Source organism: Eucalyptus grandis, chromosome 2, assembly GCF_016545825.1.
Source record: "Eucalyptus grandis isolate ANBG69807.140 chromosome 2, ASM1654582v1, whole genome shotgun sequence".
NCBI lineage: Eukaryota > Viridiplantae > Streptophyta > Magnoliopsida > Myrtales > Myrtaceae > Eucalyptus > Eucalyptus grandis.
The window spans coordinates 55,123,800-55,147,969 of record NC_052613.1 but is presented as its reverse complement, the minus strand read 5'-3'; the positions used below and the strand labels follow the sequence as shown (position 1 = coordinate 55,147,969).

Below are 24,170 nucleotides of genomic sequence, written 5' to 3'. Positions count from 1 at the left end.
CAAATAATGAAAGTCTGCCATTCCCAGTAATTGCCTCATTCTATATCCATTTTGTTCTGAAATTTAAATTCTTAATCTACACAATTAAAGCAATTTGTTAACTAAGGAAAGTTTGCTTCATCATGCAAAATATCCAAATTTTGCTAGAAAAAGTACTTTGTCTAATAAGAAAGGGAAGCTTTCACATTTTCTTTAATTAATTCAGATATTAAAAATTGAAAAATTAAGAAAAGCATATAAATGCTTACATGGCACAAAGCACTCTTAATTAAAAAAGGAAAAAAAAAAAAAACACTCCCTTTTCAGACCATAGATTACAAAAAAGAAAAAGAAAAAAAGAAGAAAGGAATGAAGAAAAATTCATAGCTGCTTTTTTTTTTTTTTTTTTGAACAAAAAAAGTCATAGCTGCTTCCTTAACCAGAAATGTGTCAGTTTTACCTTCGTCCTCTGTTCTTTTTCCTCTCTTTTTAAGAGCTAAAGAAGGTGGGAAGTGGTGGTTGGTGTTCCGATATCTCGAACGTTACTCTAGAAGTGTCACAGTGTCCCATTGGAACCGTGCTTTACGCATGCGCCGCTTTGCTGTAAATCTCGAACTATATCATCAGCAGAATCAGAGAAACTTCAAGAAAACTTCAACGAAAGCTTTCGGTGGAACTCAACTGTTTTTGCTTCAAAGGCAAGAGAGGCAACGCTAAGAGCCGAGAAAAGATAAAAGAAACAAACGGGCATCGCAAGTCATCAGTCCTGGAGACAGAATCCCGCTCCGGATTAGACATTGGAACAGTAACTCGTGATTCCAGAGGACACCCACAATGCAAGCTGGTCCAAAAGTGGCTATTGGAACAGCACCAGATCGGTCGGAAGCTACTCAAGAACGAGAAGTAATAATCACCCGACACTTTCTTGAAGCTATAATCATGAAACTTACAGCACAATGACACAATTTAGACCACCACTCTGTCTGCAGTGGTAGCTGTTGGACCATTAGGCTCGAATTCAATCTCAGGGGACATATGCTCTGAGGGGAGGGTCATAAATTAATTCAAGTACTAACAAGTTAAAATCCTCGCAGCCCTGCTGGATGGGATCAGCCATGCGAAAATCGGCATCCTATCTGTAGTTACTGATTCAGAAGAACGCGCGGCTACCGTAGAAAACCCGCGACTGATCCTTCCTGTTGCTGTTATTGCTGCTGTTGTTATTCTCCAAATCCAGTTTGCCTTTTTGGGTCCGGATCTCGCCGGCAGCGGCAAGCTCTTCTTTGATCTCGGGCTTGTCGATGTCCATCGGGAGCTTCATTTTGGCGAGGGACTCCGTGAACTGTTGCATGCTCCTCATGTACATGTCTACAATCTGCTGTTGCATCGCGGATTGCTCTGCCTCGAGATTCATGTTACCGATTGGCGCCGAAAACACTTGATGATGACGACCGAACTTAGCGCGATCGGTATTCACATTCACATCCGCGTCCCCTTCTTCATTATTACTTCCCTTGATCGCTCCTTCCTCGGAATCACACTCCTCGTTCTCATCTTTCATGATCTTGATGATCTCGCACGCTTTCTTCGAAGTCGGAGTGTCAGGGCAGGCCCCACAGCCATGGCTGGCCTCGGGATTCGCTGAATTCAACGCGTCGATGCCCGAACCTGAGCCGGACCGTGCCTTCTTATCGACCATGGACTCGGCCGAGTTCCGATCATCGCTCAAGCTGGTGGTAGTCGAGCTCAAGAACCCGGAGTTCCGGCCACTCCCGTCCGGCGAGATGGAGAAGTCGGGTCGCTCCAAGTTGTGATTTTGAACCATCTCGCAGTCGTCGATCGTGGTCGGGGACGAGCCCAGATGGAGAAAGGACCCGAACAACCCGCCATTGCTGTTGGGCTTCGAGCCAGAGCTCGTCGAGCCCCGACTCGCCAGGTCAAAGTACGCGGACACCATCTTCTGATTCTCCCTCACGAGGCTGATTTCGGGGAACTCGATCTTGGAATACTCGACCGGGTCGAGGATCACCTCCGAGACTTTCCGGTCGAGCAGCACCACCTCGGAGCTGATCGACGAGTTGGCCGCCGAGTCGACCGGGGCCGACGCGGTGAGCTGTAGGCCGAGCCGGACAGTCCCAGCGGGGGAGTGGAAGAGGTCGGTGGACGAGAGGCTGTAGTCGCGAGTGACCTTGCCCTTCCCGGCGATATGCGACAGCGGGACGAGGGCGAATCCGAGGAGCTGGTCCTCCATGAGGTGCCGCGCGCGGCTCAGCATCCAGACCTCGCACTTGAGGACCGAGTCGGGCTGCGTCACCTGGAGGCCGAGGGTCTCGTTGAAATCCGGGTTCTTGCCGCCGCCGCAGGCGACGCGGGTGGAGAGGGCGTCGTCGGGGCTGTAGGTGAGGGAGAACTTGGCGTACACGTCCTGGTTGTCGTAGATGCAGATGTTGTGGATGTTCCTCGCGTGGTGGACGTGGACCTCGAGCACGCCGGCGAAGCTCGCGTCCCCGTCCCCGTCCCCGTCGCCGTCGCAGTGGCCGCCGCCGACCATGCCGAAGGCCGAGGAGTGGGAGAACGAGTCCATGAATCGTAGTAAAACGTCTCTTAGGGACGGAGCTGGCTCGGGGGCGTCATGGACATGCTCCGCTCAGCTCAGCTCAGCTCTCCTCTCACAAGGAGCTAACGAACTAAAAGGGTCTTTGCGGAGCTAAGTGCTCGAGCGCCATGATTGGTTTGCTGCGTGCGCGCGCGCGCGTGTGAGAGAGAGATAGTAAAGGACTTGCGTTGGAATGAACAGCAGAAGAATCAAGGATTCAAGAGTGTTTCACTGTTGAACTTTAGACTTTGAGAGAGGGAGAGAGAGATGGTGGGTAGGGTAAGGTATGGTAGTAGGTAAGAAACTGAGGAGAAGAGGAGGAAGGAGACGAGAGGTGATGATGCTGATGCATATGAAGCCAGCTTTTGACATTATAATTGCTTTTTATTGCGTGATTATGTGTGCACTCGATATGATATATTCCCTCTCAAAGGGCTGTCGCCTTTTCTTGCATGATGTCGAAATCTCGATTTTTCCCTCAAAATTTCTTTTTCTTTGATTGCTACATGGAAGCGGGAGTGGGTGGAGGTGGTTTTTTTGGCTTGGCTTGCTTCCACTTCAAGTGACTGAGGCAAAGGCCCCCATTGATTGATGGAGGTCCCACATCGGTTGGATGCGTTTTGTTTTGCGATGTATTCTTCATTTTGCTTTCGTGCCAATAACATGGTCAGGCTTGCTACTCCTCCCTCAATGACATGATGTCGACCTAGTTCAAAAAAAAGAGAAAAAAAAGAAGGGGCCATGGTGCGTCTTTGCCGCTGTTGAATTTTATAAACATGCATTGGAATCTAACACATCACTGTTGTGTGAGCTCAGATCATGTCATTTTTCGAAAGAACTCACAAACACATTACCATCTAAGGAATAAATAAAAACAAAGCATATTCGACCGAAATTCCATTTACATTGAATTGTTCGAGCAAAATTGTATAGATTAAATTAAGTTATGGTGTGAACGGCTCGTTTAATACTTAATTCGAGCAAATTTGTATAGATTAGATTAAGTTATGGTGTGAACGGCTCGTTTAATACTTTTTTTGAGGTGCAAGGCGGTCTGCTTATTTCTAATTGATCAGGCCGTTAGGATACCATAAGGTCGTTTGTTCTTTCAATAATACAAATCATGAGACCTGATGTCATCAATTGTTTAATTGCTAGTCTTATGGATCTGTGTCGGTCGATATAGAATGGTTCTCATACGGTTTCTTCACGCATGCTTTGCAAGAGAGCAGACGCAGTCCTCTCCGTCCGGCCATCGAGTACAGCACCCTCTCTGGAACGTTAGAGCATGCACGTAAATGGGAGCTGCCCCTGGTCGCTACCGAGTTTCGGACCGCACAGTACTCTTTCCCTCGATCTGCCTTGACTTGGACAGAATCATTGGCTGGACATGGGCATGATTACCCAAGACTTGCAAGAAAGTCATCGCATATGATAAGTGTGTTTTGGAGCCGACGGAATCGCCTCCCATTCTTCAATAGCTCAGAATTCAACTCCGGTTGGGCGAAGTTGGTGCTGAGATGCTATCGACCACATGGCTCGCTTCGCTCAGGCAGGGTCCCACGTCCAATGGCGTTGCATAAGCTCTCCATCGATCGCGTAGCCGGCACATGAGACTGAGCATAGGCAGGGAGGTTTTAACGCATCTGAGATTGACCCGGTGGGTTGAGGCGTTTAGGAGATTTTCAATTAAGAAATCGATGGTCGTCCGATTCGAATGTCAACGGTATGTGATTTGCTGTCTCCCGCACGGGCTTTGGATTCCGACCTCAATCGATTGGCGAGCCTCACAGGTGTCTCGTAGTGATCTCCGGGCATTACCCCTTGATTATATCTTTTTGAAAAAAAAAACGAATTGTCCGTACGAGGAACCTGTCTCGCCCTCAGCAAGCGAAGCAAAATGTGTTAGGTAATGAAACTCGTGAGTCCTGATGACGCCTCTCCAAGTTGGCCTCCCAGCGAGAAATTTCTCCGAGTAGTTCCCTCGGTCGTCATTTTCACAAACAGGTAGCGAGCGAGGCGTGGCTGGACAAGAAGACGGCCCGGGAATCCTCAAATTGCGGTACCCGACGACTAGTAGAGTAAAACCCACGGAAGACATGGGCCGGAGATATCGTCTTCTTGCCCTATCGAAATTAACAGTGTTTTCAGTTCAAAGAAGCTGCACAATTCCTTACAAAATCGCGAAATCGAGAGAGAGAACGCAGCTTAGCCACACCCCTTCCCCCCGGCCCAAGAGAAAATGAAAAGCTCTACGGCCGAAGCAGGGGGCCAGGTCTGGGAGGTGATTGCGCACTGCGCAGGGCTTCATCTCCCCGACTTTGATGACTGGGCTAGACTCGGGACCGCTAGAGCGGGTCGTTCCCGCTAAAGTAACGCCGCAACGACCCATCGGGTGCAATACCAGACTGCAATTTGGCCTCTGAAAAGTGACATAACTTTGATGTAATTCTTGGCATTTCACCAGGAACAGAAAACGGTGAAGCATTCCCTAGCACGACAAGTTCTCTTCTCTCATATCTCGGCTTCCATACAAGGCCTTGCCAAATCTATCATCATGTTCATGTCTTAACATCACAATATGTCGAACTTGGATTGTATTCAGCAACTTGACATATAAACTTGCGTTAATAGATTTGTCAACTCCAACCAAAACCATTCCATGCCGCCTAAATTCAGATTTTTTTCCATATTTCACGTTTCCGCTGTATTTTCATAAATACAAACACAATGGTTGGTCCAGCATCTACGAAGTTAATCCACCAGTCAAATGTCTCATAAAGATGAAGTGGCGAAGCATCCCCAATTCAGAGGTAAGCATGCCACCACCAAATGAAAGGGATACAAGGGCGCATCAAAACCCAGATCTTCGTGTCTGAATTTTGAAAGGAGAATGCTTAGAGAACTAATTTACAGAATCATCTTCTTTATCTCACCTAAATAAGTCATTATTTCACAGCAGTCTACGCTTATGTACAAGAGTAAGTCGGAGCTTTCTTCACATCTCCTGCTAAAGGATCACTCCAATCAGTTCCTTCCCAGCCTTATCAGGTGCTGCTGATGCTTGGCTGCAGCTGCCTTATCAGCTGCCTCCCGCTTCAGAGCCCTCTTCGCCCGCCTCCCGGTCCCAACCGTCTCCTTTGCCGCAACCTCCTTTTTCTTGGGCTGGTGCGATGAACTAGAAGCACCCTCATCTTGAGGGTTTGCCCTATAGACTGGCCGTGCTTCTTGGCGGCCTGCCCTGACATAACCATTATCTCCCCACCTCCGATTCCCGATCCGGATGCTAGGACTGTTAAAGTAAGCTTCTTCAAGATCGTCATCCTCATCTTCAACTTCGTCCTCATAGGGACAGTAGTCTTCGAGGGGATCGTATGTGTCCTCGTAATGGACCTCTAGTGGCATGAACCATGTAGCCCTAAGAAGCAGGCATACACTCTCCTCGAACATGTAATCACGGATGCTGCAATAAATGCAACAGCAGGGATTAATCATTCCTCACTCTGACTGCTCACTTTTTCTCGCAATAAACAGAATCTCCAGCGAAATAAGCCACCACAATGTTTTCCACAACACCAAACTTAACCATTACTAGTCTCCCACTAAAAAAATTTCAGATTCACTTATTTTCCACAGTTCCCTTACAAAGTAAAACCTTTAATAGCATGTACAGATCCTTACCTGCCATCGAGCGAGCGATGAACGTTGAGGAAGTCGAAAGGATGTTTACACTGAGGGCAGGTTGGTCTCTCCTTACATGAGGCCCAGCGGAGAATGCATGTCACACTGCATAAGATAACAAAGACGTTCAAGAAAGATGCCGTGCTTTTCATAAGCATGAGAACAGCAGTCCATTGATCTCTATATTTGAACTCGAGAGTCCTACCACATTTCAGTACTAGTCCTCCATTTTCTAATTTTCTAAAATCTCAAAACCTAAATCGAAATCACTTTTCTGATATTGCAACTTCCTACATTTTGAGAAGTAAAATGGACTGGAGCAATCCTGAAATAGAAAAGAATTAGTTCCTCAAACCATTCTAAAATCCCCTGGGGATGCGAATGCCACACATCTCATGATATCAATACTCAACTGATACACCCTTGCCCTAACGCACCACTACCACTAAAATAGACAAATACAGAGGCAACATTCTTTAAAGAGGCTCGGAGAAAAGAGAACAGCCAGGGAAACAATACGTATCGGTCCATAATCGCAAATAAAAATTGTAGGTGGGGTTTTCAAACAAACCAGTAGGCGTGCTCGCAACCTTTTACGAGGGCAGTTTCTTGGAGCACAATCTTCTCCAAGCATATCGCACAAACCCCCCCATGATTAGCATAATCATGGCTCGTCGCGATCGGCATTTTCTCCTGAATATCGGGAACGACAAAAGCTCAAAGATTGGACTAACTGCTTAAAGCTACGGGACCAACACCTATCCAAGCAAACCCTAAGGCAAGACCACGATCTGAGCACCATTTTTAAAGATCACCAAAAGCCTCCAAACCCAAAAAGACAATCTCCAATTCCCATAACACAAGCAAGAAACAGACTAAGCCCAGCAAAAGCAAATCGCACCAAACCGAAGCGTAACCCTAACGGACACAGCAACCAAAACCCCTATTCACTCACGACCCCAAACGAATCAGATAGGAACGTACACAGGAACCATTTCTCACAAGACCTCGACCAGATCTAATCGGAAAGAAACCGCAAGAACGGCGTAGAACCCAAGGGAGCGAAGGACGCACCTGATCGACAACCGGCGAATCGGGGAGGGCGTCGGCAGCGCGGTCGCCGTCGAGCTGGAAGACTGCGGCCATGTCGATCGGATGGATGGGCGGACGAAACGATACGATTCGAGCTGCAGGAAGAAAGGGGAGCAAGAAGAAGAAGGTCCGGATTTCGCCCTACTAATTTACAAATCTACCCAACAGAAAAGAAGAAGAAGAAAAGAATAAAAGAATAAGCTCCTGCGCAGAGCGCAGGAGAGAGAGAGAGAGAGAGAGAGAGAGAGAGAGAGAGAGATTATGCTGAGAGAATTGATTCCGATTCCGATTCCAAACCAGAGAGAGAGAGAGAAAAAGGACCCCTTCGATGGAGGATGTAGCCCCGGTGGGGAAGACGAGATGTGGACGATATAAAAAGCTGCAAATGGAAAATTAATTTATATTAAAAACGATAATAATAATAATGATAATAAAAGAAGTCGCCGACTTTCTTCTTTTCTAATCCTAATTTTCCGGGCTTCCTGTAAATTCAAGAATATCCCTAGGTTTCCAAAACGCGCCCGGTTTCCTTTTTCTTTTTTCGCACCGTTGGATCGAACGGTGGCGGATCTCGACCGTCGGATTCGCAGTTCATTTGAACCGGTCACGTATCTCCCGGTTGACGGGTCGGTCGTTCGTTCGGAATTTTATGGATAAGCGGTGCTCGTCGTCCTTGCGGCGAGCGGTGGCGGCACCCATTTTCCCTTTCTTCTTTTCCCCTTTTTTCTTTATTATTCAATTCATTTCCCCCGGTCTCCTCCCTCGTTTCAGATTTTCTTTTTTCTTTTTTTTCCTTTTAAATTTGAAGGACACGTAGATCCCACGCGCTTTCTTTTGCCTGGGGACTTTCTTCTTTGACCGCGGCTACAGGGGGTGAGATTTTACGGAGGCCTGCCCAGAAACTTCCCGTGATTAGGGAACGGCGTCGGGATAGAACGGCGTTTTAGAGTACGACACGCACACGTGATGTGTATCGGTGCATCGGAAACTAGATTGGGGAACAAGGAAAGGAAAGGAAAGTCGAGCGAATATGCTGGTCTGTAGCGTGGGAATTCTAGGAATATGCTAACTGTTGGATAACTGCCAAGTCGCACGGCTCTGTCTATTGTCCACCAACCCTGCAGATGGTTCCAATACTGACCCTTGAATCTTGATAAAAAGCTAAGTCCCCTATATTACTATTAATTTGAATTCAGGGAGAAGTGGCTTGAGTTTTTCCGGACTTTCATAGTCCTAATAAATAGCGTTCCGCTCGAATTTACTTCTGTGATAGAATACCTTTCATCGAAAATCATTCTTCCATTTTTATGAGAGAAAACAGGTTTTCCTAGCGATTTTGAATGAGAAACATTACAGGTAGATAAGAGAATGGAGAACTTTACTCCAAATGAAATCTAATATAGGTCAATGGTGCTGGAATTTAATTGAATAGAGTTTGTGAGTGTAGAGATGTAATACTGGATTTAATCGATGATGAGGCATTGAGAACTACAATTGAGATACACATTAGAGTTTAATCGACGACATGGATAAGAAATACACCATAATTCAATTGACAACTCTCTAGAAACTATGATCATATTGCAAAAATTGAAAGATGACATTTTGATTTGCTTATGTGTGGAGGCCTTTCAATAGTACAATGTAGTTATTTAAAGTTTACAATCACAAGTCATCAAACGGATGTTACGATGGAGGTTATGAGCATAATGGTTATAAACAGTTATATCGACGATTACATGGATGACTTCCTCGACTCTACTATATTGAGCATTGCATTCGAGATTGTTGACTCCATTTTTTATCGATTTCTTCAAGTCGTCGATATTTCAAATTGTCAATAATTTTGTTCATGAATAATTAAACCATGCTCTTATCGATTGAGTCTCTCGAATGTCGATGGTAGCCCAAAGTTTGACATTTTTTGTCTGTAAATGAATAATAACCTCGATCAGTGAATAATTTATCTACATTTCTATTTAAGGGAGAAGTGAGTTTTGTCTTATTTTTTATGGTTTTAAATACTTCGTATTTTTGCGTTCATACAATCAAGCAAATTGAACAATTATATAGTATTTGTAATCAAGCGAGGGAAGTCAAACTACAGAGATGAGTTCGATCTGTCTAAAAATTGATAGTGGGTCCATGTGATATATCTGCATTTGCATGACGACACATCGTGCAAACGAATTGTATTTAGCCAAGTAAATTTCAATTTTAGGATTATAGTATATTTTTATGATGGATTTCGAGAATAGTTATATTGTAAATATTGAAAATCTTAAACACAAATTATACCTCTATGGAATTTATCATAAGTGCGCTCATTAGTTATATAAATAAGTTTTCGAAAGGTCTAGTATCGACATCGTGCATCAAACACGTTTTCATTATTATTAATCCTGGTCCAACAGTCGATAATGCCATTGAAGATGAAGAGGTGTCGGGTCCAACCGCCAGTAGCTACTTGGTACCCACGTCTTAACTACCTACTCTCTCTCTCTCTCTCTTTTTCTCTTTCCTTTTCCTTTTATATTAATTTTCAAATTTTTTCCTTTGTTTGCATCCTTTCAATTGTGTATGTTTTTCATGTACAAATCTCTCATTACTTGATAATCATCAAATAATTGTTTTTTTTTTTTTTATTGTTCGAAGCGTTTGTCATCACAACAAACTCAACAACTCACGTAGACTTATAATCTCAAAGTCCGGAATTTCATATAAATTAATTTTTTTCAGGTCATAGCATTTGTTTTTGCCAGAGTAAAACCTAAGGTAACATGATAATTACGACACTTTTTAATTCATAAAAGTACATTCTTAAATTGGTACATCAATTGAAAATAAAGGTTAATATGTATTGACAAATACAGATAAAGATTGACGGCAATCTAGGCGCAATGGAAGCGCCATTAGTAGGCGCCCCAAGTCCAATTTCTCTAGTTAAAGTTCTACCTCAGGGTTGAAAATTTCTGCAGTATTGAATTATTGGAGTTGGTGGCATAATAGAGAGAATAAAAAAATCTCATGTATAAAGAAATTTCATAGTCAACATCGAATAAAAGTGAGGAATTTCGGAGCCAACCAACCAGACCCTCCCCGCCCAACCAAACTCGAGTCCACTGGCGGTGGGCTCTCGTCGGAGGCCCAAATCAAAGGCAGGCATGGGCCCATTAACGTGACCCAGCCCGATTATGAACCCGGCCCAAACTCCCGCTTCCTCCTCCCTCGCCTCCGTTGCTTTACCTTTCTCGCCTCTCTCGTTTCGAAACGGAAGTTCTCTGAAGAAGCTTGCTGCGCGAAGATGGGGGCGGATTCAAACTCAGCCGAAAACGCTCCGGTCGCCGCCACGCCGGACGACGTCGACGCCTTGATCGATGTACTCTCTCGCTCCCTCTTCCCTTTTCTTTTCTCTCTCGATGATTCCGATGATGATGATGACGAGCTCGGACGCTCAGCACGGTCGCACCGAGTTCGATTCCGCCGCGCGATGACCTCCCGTTATCGGGTCGACTCGCGCGGCGGCGATGTCGGTGCTTCGTATGTTGGGTTTACTTGGGAATTAGGCTCTCAGCTTCGTGCCCCTGAGGTTGTTCGGCGGCTGAGAAATTCAGATGCTGTCTGTGTGATTGGCAGGCTGCGAGATATGGCGACATGGAGGACGTCACGAGCTTAGCAGCCGCCGGCGTTCCTCTCGATTCGAGGGACGACCAAGGCCGTACAGGTAGTTCTCGTGGCTTCGGCCTTTGAGCTCCCCTATATGCATTTTTCCGTTCTACCATCATCGAATTTTCTTGTTTGTATCGCGGCCTGGCTTCCGGTAACGAATGGAATCGCTGCACGGCTTCGTGTGGGACTCGTTACTGCAGTTGTTTGGGCACGAAAGGATTCCCGTGTTTGATCTGCTTCCGTGGATGTCGTTTGCAGCTCTTCACATGGCCGCGGCTAATGGCCATCTCAGCATTGTGGATTATATCATCAGTAAAGGAGCGGTGAGGAAATTATCTTGGAGAATATTTTCTTTCCTTCTTTGTATTCCCGGTGGATTTAGTCGTGTTTGTTTCGTCGTGTTCATGTCTTATTGCTGATCTCGAGTTTATCCGGTAATGTTGAACTAGGAAAGATCCAATCTTGTTTGCCTCCTGCTTCCCGTTCATAGCTCCTGTGGACTCATGCTTTCACTCTTCCGACCAAACTGCGTCTCGTAATAATCTGACTAAATTCAATCAACTATTCTATGCTCACCTAGATGCTTATCAGGAAATCTCTCTCTCTCTCTCTCTCTCTCTCTCTCTCTCTCTCTCTCTCTCTGTAGGAGATGTTGATGTTTATCGCTTGCTGTAGTACTAACCACTCTCAGTTTTGGCAATATTCAGTAATGCTCTGTTGATTTGAGAAACCCAGATAAGTTTTCTCAAATGTTGGTCAGCACGTTTCTGATGATCGCTCTGTGGTTGTTCTGATTTGTGCTTGATGTCACTGTCTTATTGGAATGAGTGTCGATATGAGGCTCTGAGCGCAGCTATTCATTGCATGGTCCTATGCACAAAGAAACATTCATTAAAATCTGGATTCTTCCAATTTCAGGATGTTAATGCTGCTAATGCGGAGAAGAATACTCCTCTTCATTGGGCTTGTCTCAACGGTCATGTTCAGGTGATTGTTTCATCATATTGCAAAGACTCCAGTGCATCTTCATCAAAATCCTTACACATTGACATTGCAGGTGGTCCAAAACTTGATTCTGGCTGGAGCAAATGCGAGCTTGTTGAACAGGTCATTTTTTTCATTTATTAAGACTGAAGTTGATAGCGCAGGATGCTGCCCGAAGCAACGCCTGCTCTGTTTTTGACGTATTTCTGCACTCACTAACCAACTGGGTAATGTGCAGCCACGAGCGGACGCCAATTGATGAGGCAGTGAGCAGGGGGAAATTAGATGTAGTCGATGCAATCAATGCTGCTGCAGCGCAACTTGAACTAACTGGCGCAAGCATGTCCTGATGGAGAGAAAATTGGGATGATAAGCTTGTAGCTATCTCAATTTTGTGTTTCTTCGTGGGAGAAATGCCAGGCTTATGTGGTGAGAGATTCTACTTATGTTACGTGGTGGTTCTCGTAGTCTATTGCCAACGCCTCAGTTTCGCAATGTCAGGAGCTGTAAGATATTCATCAGATATTGAAAGCAGCCCGATGTTGGTGACTGCCAGACATTCTCACAAGACTAGATAAATTGAAGGAATCAATAGAGAAGATAAAGAGTCTTTAGTCCTTTAAATTTTGAGTGATTGAGTAGACTAGATCTTTAGTGTTCCATGAAAGTGAAGATCTTTAGTTTGGTGCTCATTTTAGCGACATTTGTAATGACTAATGAAAAGCATGACATAATTGTGTGCTACAACATAGGAGCACTTAGTTTTATGGCAATCAATATTCACATCATTTCACTACCAATATCATCTACTTTGGAAGTCATTTGGTGCTTGCATAATGATTGATTTAGGTTGTGACTTGGTCTGTCACATAGACAAACCTCAATTTCTTCAATAAAGCACATAGACACGTGCCTTGCATAGTGTCTAGAATTGGTGATACTAGTTAGACGTATCGAAAGCATGTGTCTAATCCATAGGAAGCAAGCTTCCGACAGGGGTTTTCAATGGTAGTCGCGCCTAACCTAGATGCGTTCGTTATTTTAGCATGTCAATGCCCGCACGCCTTGTCCTCCCAATTGGAGATGAAATTTTTCTTGATGAAATTTTTCTTCCCTCATCCTTGGAATACCTTTGAATTTTACATCTTAGGGTTCAGATGAAACAGTTTTAGGACATACTCAAGTCCAAACCTCAATTTCTTCTATAAAGCACGTATTGTTTAATGGAAAAATTGCTCGTCTTTCCTTTCACCAAGAAATCAACTGAACTCCCTATTTCTTTTGCTTTTAACTCACACGTGTTATTGATGATATGATTATCCAATGGATAACATCTTGAAGATCTTGATCTAGTATTCGATATTCAATCACCTAAAAGCAATGTTCCTGAAGATCTTGATGTGGGCATGCGTTTGAAGTGGTATGATGCAATAACATAACCTAACGCAGAAACAGGAAATGGATATGCAGTGTCTTGTTTAGTAGGGCTTGTGAATGTTTTCTTCCCATCTGAGTTCTTGGCAACAAATGTTAAGGTGCAGCATCGACTAGCCAGATATGTTTTGATTCTCGTCGAAGTACGGCCTTGTTTTACCATTTGGCAGATCTTGATCCTAGGTACATAATCCGTCTTACTTTAGTCGCCAATCGATTCTCCGATATCTAAGAATGGTAAAGAGCTTAAAAAAAATGAACCCAACTACATGAATATTGATCTGAAGGAGAACGTGCTCTCATTCGACAAACACAAATTCCTCATCACGATCATCATTTGTAGTGCCCGTGATGGAACAACCTGTGAACCTCACATGGATGATTGTTTACTTATCGGAAACCTGTGGCATAAACCATTATGCATGGTGTGTGCATTGTTTTCGAGCTCGGGGAAAGACAATTAGTCTGCTTGAGCCCCGTGTTGTTTGAACTCTTTGGTAATGCGTAGTTTGTGTGATTCCTCTTTCGATTAGCCAAAATCGTCTGATCACGCGATTGTCTTGTTGGTGACAACCGCAAGAACATATTATTATATCAATCCCATGATTCTTCAAAAGCTATCAAGATGACATTTTTATTTGTCTTCTCTTTTCCAATTCTTCAAACGTTGTAGCTCACATGCTTTTGTTTTTTCTATGGTTGGTAACTTTTGCGGGTGAGTCTTCAGAATTTCGATCATTTGGATCAGCATCGTAACTGACCAAGAAAAATTGTGGTTAAATTATTTGGTGACCGACCATCTTGGGAGCAATATGATGTCCAGAAAGGTTAATCAGCACACGAAAAATGCAATATGAGAGGAAACAAATATTTGACTTAAAGTAAAAACGAAGACTAATATAAGAGGAAACAAATATTTGACTTAAAATGAAAATGAAGACTATCATCAAAAGGAATAAAACTGGTGAAAATAATGATTCCAAAAAAGAGATGAGGTTCATTGAATTCTGAAAATTAAATAACTTGTCAAATATTTCGAGATCAACAGCTGTTTCCCTCCTCTTTTGTACAATTGAGAGGCAAATGAGAAGTGAGAAAATATTTGGTTAAGATGGCCGTGTTTAGTTGCAACTACTAGCTAGCTATACTCTTCCATTTTCTTCAACCACACCAGAAAACTATAACCCCAGAGGAAAAAAAACAAAGTAAAAGAACATGTAAATTATTCCCTTTCTTTCTTCTTCCACTGCAACCCTATAAGTTTGCAAGGCAAAACCCTAGTTTTGTACTCCGGTATCGTCTCCAAGTTTGGCGACCAAACTTGCACTTTAGACCCTACCAACCGATCGTAATGCTTTTGCAACTCTGGTGTGCTACAAAGAGAACCTCCACTCTCGGCCACATTAACATTACCGTGTGCGACATTGTCTTTATTATTCTTAGCGACGATCAACCTCGTAATGAACTCTGGGACGACCTTAATCGAGAGCTTCCCGTCTTCACCTTTCAGGTACTGGAAAGGACCATTGCTATCGATGAAGCTCAGGGCAGACTGTTTTCTAAGGTCTGAGCAGAGGGATGCAATGGTGGAAGAAGATAGGGTGTTGCCAGAGAAAAAGTCGATGGGAAGGACAAAGTAGGTTTGTCCAGGGATGAGCTCGTCGTCCATGGCGAGCAAAGGGATCGGGCGGCCGAGGAAGAACGAGTCTGCATGCAAGACCATCTTGTCGGGACACTCGAACATGATCTCCCCAGCTATGCGGGGCCGGTTTCGGGTTAGCATCTTTGTGGTTCCTTCCCATAAGATTAGCTTCACGGACTGTGACTTTGAGCTCGAGTTGTAATGCAAGCAAGGTGATATTGCATTGCCCATGAATGACTGACAAGCGAGAGAACAGAGGCAGGGAAAGAGAGGGAAAGATGTTTGATTTAGAGAGGAGGGTCTTGCTTTATAACAAGAAAGAGGGAATTGTGTAATTCAATAAATAGAGGAGATGGGAAGGGTTTTTGACTTCTTCTCAAATAAGAGAGTCTCTTCAATTCATGTTCTTTTAGGTTTTCGGTTTCTAATGTTTCCTTTTCCGGTCTGGTGCTTTTTCAAATAGGAAGAAAAGAAGTAAAAGTCGCAGTTATGCAAGAGAGGAAGTCGGTGTTGCGGTCTAGTCAGCGAAGACGGCTTCGGACCAAAAACCAATTTCTATTGCTTTCCTTCAATTGGTGTATCCAGACAATCCCCTTGGACCGGCCATTCCCGACATTTGATTGGTTGAAGTCACAAGAACATATACTGCATCTTAATCAGCTCTCGGATTACCAACGAGATGTTAAATTAGATGAAGGCAGATTTGCTGTTTCCCATGCCAGTCCCGTCTGCTTTCTCCAAGCATGAGATGGTGACGCATAAACTCTCAGTCCACGTTTCGCGCGCAGTATTGAATCCGCTCAATGAACCCTAAAAGCTTTTCCCCTTCTCTCTCTAAACCCCAACCCTCCTCGAATTCTGACTGGCCGCCCTGTCGGCCATCATGCGGCCACAGCCTCGGCCACCCTCGTTGTCATCGGCCTGGGCGGTGCCAGCTAGGGTTGCCAAACACATACTTATGTTGGTAGCATTCTTATTTGTTTATTATTAGGATGCGACGGTGATGGTATATGCAATCATTATAACTTTGTTTCACGCATTCCATAACTCTCCATTGAAATGAGCAATTAGTAATCATTTACTCAAAAATAGAACTACACGCACAAAAGGCGTGAGACGTGGGATGAAGCAAAACAAAAGGGTTACACATCATCCATAACTCATAAGTACACAGCTTGTGAACCTCACGATTTGATAATAATTTGGAGAACCAATGTCGAGAGAGATTAGTAATAACCAATTTTGGGGCGCACCAACAATGGGAATCCTTCCTCAAGTTTTTATTACAGGCATTGTTGTGATATGTCTCCAGGTAATTCGAATATCACCTAAAATGGGAAAATCACTAAACAAGAGGCTCACATCTTGGATTTTGATTCCTACCTAGTTGTCACGACTGCTTGGCAACGATAAATAATCAATAGCATCCAGGTCTAGGAGGGGATTTGTGAATTTAACACAAGGGATTCACCGCAACAAGCACCGTTTATACTGATTTAGTGAAGTATGCCATCAGTAGAGAGCTTCGTTGCGTATGAAGTGCTTTCGACCACACCGAACTTAGTCTTGTGTGCAAAAATTTAGCCGAAGGTACCGCTTCATGGTTAAAAAGAACGAGAATAAATTTTTGCATCAAGGATGCAAAAAGATGACGTCATCTGTTAATCTGCTAAAAATGAGTTTAGCGATCTCCGTGAAGACTCATCATTTAGTGAAGTATGCCATTTGTCTTCGTCTTCCCCGCCTGAGTCGGGCTTCTTTGGTAGCCACAGTCGCCACCTGGGGGTCACGCGTCCCCGGTAACCACCGCCTAGGGTGGGGCGACCTGTGAGCCAAGCGACACCGCTTAAGGTTGCAACCTCAGGCTGTCAGATCTGGCCATCTAGAGGCCAAATCTAGCAGTCAGGAGACTAGATTTGGCCGTCTTGGAGGCTAGATCGGCCAGATCTGGCGATCTAGAGGCTAGATCTGGCCGTCCGGCGGCAGATCTAGCCTCCGCGACCTCAGGCCGCTAGATTTGGCGTTTCGGAGGCCAGATCTAGCCTCTGCGACCTTAGATGATGGCGTTGCCTGAGATCGCACCCTAGGCTGCCAAATTTGGCCGTCCGACAGTTGGCCAGTGGTTAGCTAGCCGCTGGATTTAATTTTCAAATTAAAAAAAAAAGAAAGCAAAAGTCTATTACAAATGTAAGTTTTGCCAAATGGTATTTATGCTAAGTTACCTTTCAATGCTACAATTTACCAAACAGTATAACATTTTGGAAAACCCATTTACCTCAAAGGCATTTACATTCTTCCAATGGCATTTTCTCAAAAGTTGAACCAAAGGGGCCCAAATCAATGTCTAATCTATGGTAACGTGCATGGCAAGGGTATGGTCCAACATTACGTCTTTCATGGAGACCCCTCGTGCCTCACCACCATATAAATAAAGGAAAGTAGTCGATCCTTCGAGTTGGATTTGACCATTCTTTAAGAAAGAAAATGCTGCTTTGAATAGAACTTATGGTGGTAAGCTTTGCTTACTTTATATAATTGAAAGATTTCGAATGAATCCCATGTGCCATTGATGGGGTCCTATGTTATGGTCCTTGTTTCTAGATTTATATACGGTAGGCAGGAGAAATGTTTTTTTTTTTTTTTTTTTTTTTCATAAATGGTATATATATGATGTGAAAATTACTATATCAATTAATATATCAAGCCAGTTTGGACCAATAAGCGCTGACATTGCAGTGGCTTGGCCCAACGCCGTAAACATTGGCAGGTATGCCTTCTTAGTTATGGCTCACATTGTTTTCTTGAAATTAAAAGCGTTGTTGAGTGGAAGTTTCTTTGCAGAAATTCCATTTTCTCCAGAGACATCAAAAGTAGAATCGGCTTGCAAATGGTTTAGTAAACTGAGGAATACAAGTTAACTCCCAAATCTTGCAAATAATTATTGTTTTGGGACTAATTATTGTAGCTCCCATTGAGGAAGGGGTTGATGTATAGTCTGTTCTCTTGGCAAGACGTGGCTGCTCAATATGATATTCCTCGCAGCCACGGAGAAGTTTGTCATTGCACTGTAAATCTCAAATTACTAATTTTGATGCCTTGATTCTTTTTCTTGTTTACTTTTCTTCATGTTGATAGGGGAAATTCGTTTGCATTTCGCTGCCCAATGAGCTGCCCTGGTAATTTCTCGTTGACTGGTATGCTTCGTTGATTACGTTCCATGTCAATTATGTCGACCTTTGTATAACATGGATTTATTGACTTCGAGAGTCATAAATGACACGCGCATGACAAATTCTAATCTGTAATTAAACATTGCGAAGATTGCAGTGCATCTTTATCAGAATCCTTAGCACATCGACAGTGCATGCGGTCCATTATTTGATTCTGACCGGAGCAAATGCGTTCTCGTTAAACAGGCCAGTTGTCTTTTTGACTGAAGTTGATAGCACAGGACCCGCTCGAGTGCGGCGTGTTTGACATCTTTCTGCATTGGCTAATCCAGCCGGATGATGTGCAGCCACAAGCGGACGCCAATTGATGAGGCAGTGAGCAAGGGGATATTGAATATAGTCGACGCAACCAATGCCGATGCAACGGAAGTTGAACTAACTGGCATGATCATGTCCTGATGGAGAGAGAATTAGGATGATATGCTTGTAGCTATCTCGGTTGTCTGCCTTTCTTCATGTGAGAAATGCTAGGCTTATGTGATGAGAGACTCTAGTTATATTACGTGAGGGTTCTCATAGTCGATTGCCAAAACCTCAACTTCGTGATGTCATGAGCTATACAGCATTCATCAAATATGGAAAGCAGCCCAATGATGCAGACTGGGAGACATTCTCAAGACGAGAAATCGAAGGAATCAACACAGAAGAGAGTCTTTAGTCCTTTAAATATCAAGCGACCGAGTAGACTAGATCTTTGGTATTCCTTGAGAATGAACATTTTCTTTCGGCACACTCGTTCTAGCGAGGTAGATAATGACTAATGAAAAGCATGCCATAGATGACATTCTTGTATAATAATCAGAAGCTCTTAGTTTTATTGCAGTATTTATGATAGTCGCCACTGTTATCGCCTTTGCCGAGATTCATTTGGTGCTTGCTTAAGGATTGACTTGGGCTGTAACTCGGCCTGTCACCTGAAGAACCTCCATTTTTTTAGATAAAGCACGTATTATAGACTGGAAAATTGCTTAATTCTTTCCTTTCATTGAGAAACCAATCGAGCCCCCAGTTCTTTGTGATGATTTGATGATTTCATATGCAGACAACACATTACGCATATCCAATATTCCACATTCAATCACCTAAAGCAATCTGCTTGAAGATCTTAATGTTGTCAGCGTTTTATGTGCTACAACATGATGACATAACCTAATTTGGAAACAGGAAATCGATACGCAGAATCTTGTGTAGAGATTTTATCCCCAATAGAGTTCATAGCAACGGGTGTCAAGGCGCAGTATCTGCATCAATGACTGATGAGCAAATTTTTAGCCTGATCACATAGCCAAAAATATACTGATTCTTGTTGTCGTATGGCCTTTTGTTTATCATGTGACAGACCTTAATCCTATATATATTATATTTCAACTCTGTAGCACTTTAGTCATCGATTGGCTCACTGATATCTAGGAATCATAAAAAAACGATCTAAAATGGAACATGCTTTCATTTGAGAAACACAAATTGCTTAATGCGACAATCAATAATAATGTCGATGATGGAACAATCTGCAAGCCTCGCATAGATAATTGCTTACTTATCTGAAACCGGTGCCATAGACCATTCTGTTTAGTGTATGCATTGTTTCTGAGCTCAGGGAAAGATAATTCGTCTGCTGAAGCTTTATGTTGTTTGAACACTATAGTGTTCCGTACACTTTGTGATCCCTCTTTCAATTAGTCAAAATCCTCGGATTACGCCATTGTCTGGTTGGTGACAGCCGCAAGAGCATATCATCATATCAAGTTCACGTTTCTTCGAAAGTTTTCAATATGACATCCCCACTTATCTTCTCCTTTCCGCTTCTTCAATTATTACAACCATCATGCCTTTGATTTCTAATGGTTGGTGAACTTCTGCGGGAGAATTTCCATTGTTTGGATCAGCGTCATAACTAACCAAGAAAAATTGTGGTTAAAGGCATAATTCAAACACCTAATCAATTGCTTAGCATTAGGTTGGTGACGAACCATCATATCTTTCTAAGTGATATGGCGTTGAACGACAAATCAGTTGGTGTTGAGATGGAACACGTGATTAACAAGAAACAAACGTTTGACATCAAATGAAAACGAACGTTGTCGTCGAAAGGAATGGAACTGATGATGTTAATGAATCCAAAATAGAGATGACGGTCATTGAATTGTGAACATTAAATTCATTTGTCAAGTATCTCTTTGATCAACCGCTGTTTCCATCTTTTTTGTACAATTGAGAGGCAATTCAGAAGTTGAAAAAAAAAAAATTGTTTAACACGACTGCATTACTTGTAACTATTAACTAGATATATACTCTTTCATTCTCTTCAACCACATCAGGAAACTATAATCATAGCGTAAAAAAGGAAAAAAAAAAAAAGCAGAGGAACTTGTAAACTATTGCCTTTCTTTCTTCTTCCACTCCAACCTAATAAGTTTGGAAGGCAAAACCCTAGTTTTGTACTCTGATATCGTCTCCAATTTCGGCGACCAAACTTGCACTTTAGACCCTACTAGCTGATCGTAATGCTTTTGCAACTCCGGTGTGCTACAAAGAAAACCGCGACTCCCGGCTGTGTCGGCATTACCACCTGCAATATTGTCGTTATTATTCTGGGCAGCGATCAACCTCGTAATGAACTGTGGGACAACCTTAATCAGCACCTTCCCGTCTTCGTTTTTGACATACTCGAAAGGACTGTCGCTATCGCTGAAGCTCACGAGGGACTGTTTCCTTGAGTTTGAGCAAAGGGATGCAATGGTGGAGGAAGATAGGGTGTTGCCGGAGAAGAAGTCGATGGGAAGGACGAAGTAGGTTTCTCCGGGGATGAGCTCATCGTCGATGGCAAGCAACGGGATTGCGCGGCCGAGGAAGAACGAGTCTGCGTGCAAGACCATCTTGTCGGGACACTCAAACATGATATCGCCGGCTATGTGGGGGCGGTTCCCGGCTAACATCCTGGTGGTGCCTTCACAGAAGATTAGCTTCACGGACTGTGACTTCGAGCTCGAGTTGTGCCGCAAGCAAGGTGATACTGCGTTGCCCATGAATGAACTGATCAGTGAGAGAACAGAGAGAGATAGAGAGAGGGGGAGAGATGTTTGAGTTGGAGAGGAAGGTATTGCTTTAGAACAAGAAAGACGGTGTTGTGTTATACAATATATAGAAAAGATGGGAAGAGATTTTGACTTTTTCTCAAATAAGAGAGCCTCTCCAGGTTATTTTCTTTTAGGTTTTTGATTTTATTTATTTTCTGGTTCGGTGCTTTTGGAGGTGAACAGACAAAAAGAAAAAGTAAAAGTCGCAGCTCGTTGCCTTTCAGGGTAGGTTGTGAATAACAGCAAGTCGGTGTGGTCTGGTCAGCGAAGCCGGCTTTGGACCAAGGACAATTTCTGTAGCTTTCGCTTTAATTGGTGTCTCCGGACACTCCCTTGGACTGGTCATACGTATCATTCGATCGTTCGAAAGTCACATGTACATCAACCCTTTTTTTTTGTTTTCTACGTCTTAATCATCTCTCGAGTTAAAAAAATTTTAAATTACTTATTAGATGTTAGCTTAAACAAATGCACGTCAGCCTTTTTCCATGCTCGTTCTATTTGTTGTCCTCGACCACGAGATGACGAAACATAGACACTCAATTTGAGTTCGTTCACGCCATATCAAATCCCCTCAATTTAACCTTAAAACTTTTCCCCTTTTCTGTCTACCCCCACCCCTTCTCAAACTCCGACTAGTTGTCATATTAGGTGTCACCCAACGCATATACTTGAAGCATTCGTATTTGTTTATTATTAGGATGTGACATGATAGTATAAGTAATCTTTGTAACTTTATTTCGCACATTCCATAACTCTCTCTATTGAATCAACGGTGTTAGATCTGGGATGATGAAATAAAAGGGATCGCACATCCTCCATACCTCATAACTACACAGCTTGTGAAACCCACAATTTGATTTTCAATTTGGAGAAACAATGTCAAAAGATAATGACAAATTTATGTGCACATTGATAACGGGAATCCTCCTTCAAGTTTCTACCGCAAGCATTGCTATGAAATGCTTCCGGATAATTTGAACATTACCCAAGATGGGATAATCACTGAGCAAGAGGCATGAGGTCTCCGGGTTTACTTCATACATACTCGTCGCAACTGTTCAGCGACAGCTTCATCGCCAGTCCCTGGCCTCGGCGTATATGGAGCGCTGTCAACCGGACCAAATTCGGTCTGGTTCCAAAGAATGTAGCCAGGGGTACCGTTCGACGATTAAAAAACAGAATAAGTTCCAGGACCGGAGATGGCAATCTAGAATGGCTTTACTAGGGTTCTGCTCTGACGAACCGATATCTGATTAATTTTAACGTGCATGGCATGGAGACGGTCCAACCTCACGTCTGTCGTGGAGACCAACCGGTGCCTCATCGCCATAAAATAAAAGAAGCAGTCTGTCCTTGGAGCTGGCTTTGACCGTTCTTTACGAAAGAAAACGCTGCTTTGAATGGAACTTCCAATGGTAGCTTTGCTTGCTTTAATATAATCGAAAGATTCCGAGCGAATCCCATTAATGAGGGTCTTAAGTTGTAGTCCTCGTTTCTGGATTTCATTCCCCTCGAGATGGAATTAATAGATAGCATCTATATTCTTTTTCCTTTTCTTTTTCCCTTCTCTTCCTTTTCGCTGACAGGAAGAAAAAGAATCTTGACTATATCTACCGCAGATGAATATTTGTTTTCACATGCAGGATATTTAATTTGGCCGGGTGTAAAATTTAAGTCCAACATACAATGATAAGGTTTCGGTTGATATATCTTCGGATTTTTATACAACAAGAAAGAGATTGTTTCCTTAACCAACAGTAAATATATGTTTCGACAGCTACTACATCTATTGATTGATCAAGCTATGTCAGGCTCTCTAATAAGTACCGGCACTGTAGCGGCTCGGCCCGATTGGTATAGCCATCAGTTGGTGCTCCTTCTTAGCTATATGGCTCGCATTGTTTTTGGACACGGAAGGGTCATATTGAAGTTTCCTTGCAAAGATTCGATTCCCCCAGGAAACATTAAAAGTAGGATTTACACGCAAATGGTACAGTAAACCGAGGACTTTGATTAAATTGTGCAAGCCCGAGTCTTGCGAATAAGACAATTGGAGTTGCCCATGATGAAAATTGTTGATGTATAATTTCTCCTCTCGGCGAAGCCGTGGCTGCTCAATGATCAATCTGATATTCCTTGCAGCTACTACGGAAGTTTGTCATTAGGCTGTAAATCGAAGTTCAACTAATGTGCAAATCCTGTTTATTTTTCCCCTATTCTTTCCAACTTTCCTTCACGTTAATAGGGGAAAAATCCGTTTGCATTTCGTTGACCAATGTGCTTTTGGTCGATTACGTCCCATGTCAAATATGTTGACCTATCGAAAAAAAAAAAGGACTATGTTGTCCTTCGTAGAACATGGACATATCGACTTCGAGACAAAATAGACCCGCGCCTGACAGATTCCTACGTGCATTAAATACCCGTTTAAAAGTCCAAACCACATGCCGTCAAGAAGGAGCTAAAAGCCAATGGTTTTGCAGTTGGCGGACCGTGAATCTACGTTATACGTCAAAAGGTCGAGATCACCGCGCAGGTCTTGCCTCAAACATGGCGTCTGTCTCATTTCTTGCATTTCGGGCACGTGACACATTCAAGAATAGAACGACTAGGTCAAATTGAGTGGATTTTTGCGACCGGCCATGGAAAAAAATTAGTGCCGTCTTGTAAGGAATTTTACCTTCTCTTGCCATCTTACGAAATTTCTTTCTTTGTTGTTCATCTTTGCTTCTTAGGTTGGTCTCGTGACAAATTATTTTCAGTATTTACGTTATGAAACAACT

At 43.2% G+C, this 24,170-nt stretch overlaps 5 protein-coding genes across 5 annotated transcripts; 1 reads left to right on the top strand and 4 right to left on the bottom strand.

Moving 5' to 3' along the window:
• Window positions 1–727: 727 nt before the first annotated feature.
• Window positions 728–2,941, bottom strand: LOC104433875. The gene has a single exon (XM_010046756.3). The coding sequence runs from the start codon at window positions 2,561–2,563 to the stop codon at window positions 1,130–1,132; it is 1,434 nt and encodes a 477-aa protein (XP_010045058.1). The 5' UTR covers window positions 2,564–2,941; the 3' UTR covers window positions 728–1,129.
• A 2,297-nt stretch (window positions 2,942–5,238) lies between these two features.
• LOC104433874 lies at window positions 5,239–7,693 on the bottom strand. The gene is made up of 4 exons (XM_010046755.3): window positions 7,331–7,693; window positions 6,828–6,949; window positions 6,257–6,361; window positions 5,239–6,038 (listed from the first exon to the last, which is right to left on the bottom strand). The coding sequence occupies exons 1-4, from the start codon at window positions 7,400–7,402 to the stop codon at window positions 5,603–5,605; spliced, it is 735 nt and encodes a 244-aa protein (XP_010045057.2). The 5' UTR covers window positions 7,403–7,693; the 3' UTR covers window positions 5,239–5,602.
• Window positions 7,694–10,601: 2,908 nt separating this feature from the next.
• Window positions 10,602–12,801, top strand: LOC104433873 (ankyrin repeat-containing protein P16F5.05c). The gene is made up of 6 exons (XM_010046753.3): window positions 10,602–10,727; window positions 10,985–11,072; window positions 11,276–11,340; window positions 11,936–12,004; window positions 12,075–12,124; window positions 12,240–12,801. The coding sequence occupies exons 1-6, from the start codon at window positions 10,653–10,655 to the stop codon at window positions 12,349–12,351; spliced, it is 459 nt and encodes a 152-aa protein (XP_010045055.1). The 5' UTR covers window positions 10,602–10,652; the 3' UTR covers window positions 12,352–12,801.
• A 1,856-nt stretch (window positions 12,802–14,657) lies between these two features.
• Window positions 14,658–15,308, bottom strand: LOC104435704. Its single transcript, XM_010048408.2, has one exon. It carries the CDS (start codon window positions 15,306–15,308, stop codon window positions 14,658–14,660), a length of 651 nt encoding a protein of 216 aa, XP_010046710.1.
• Window positions 15,309–20,442: 5,134 nt separating this feature from the next.
• LOC104433871 lies at window positions 20,443–21,433 on the bottom strand. Its single transcript, XM_010046752.3, has 2 exons — window positions 20,950–21,433; window positions 20,443–20,876 (listed from the first exon to the last, which is right to left on the bottom strand). The coding sequence occupies exons 1-2, from the start codon at window positions 21,331–21,333 to the stop codon at window positions 20,799–20,801; spliced, it is 462 nt and encodes a 153-aa protein (XP_010045054.1). The 5' UTR covers window positions 21,334–21,433; the 3' UTR covers window positions 20,443–20,798.
• Between the last annotated feature and the right edge of the window lie 2,737 nt (window positions 21,434–24,170).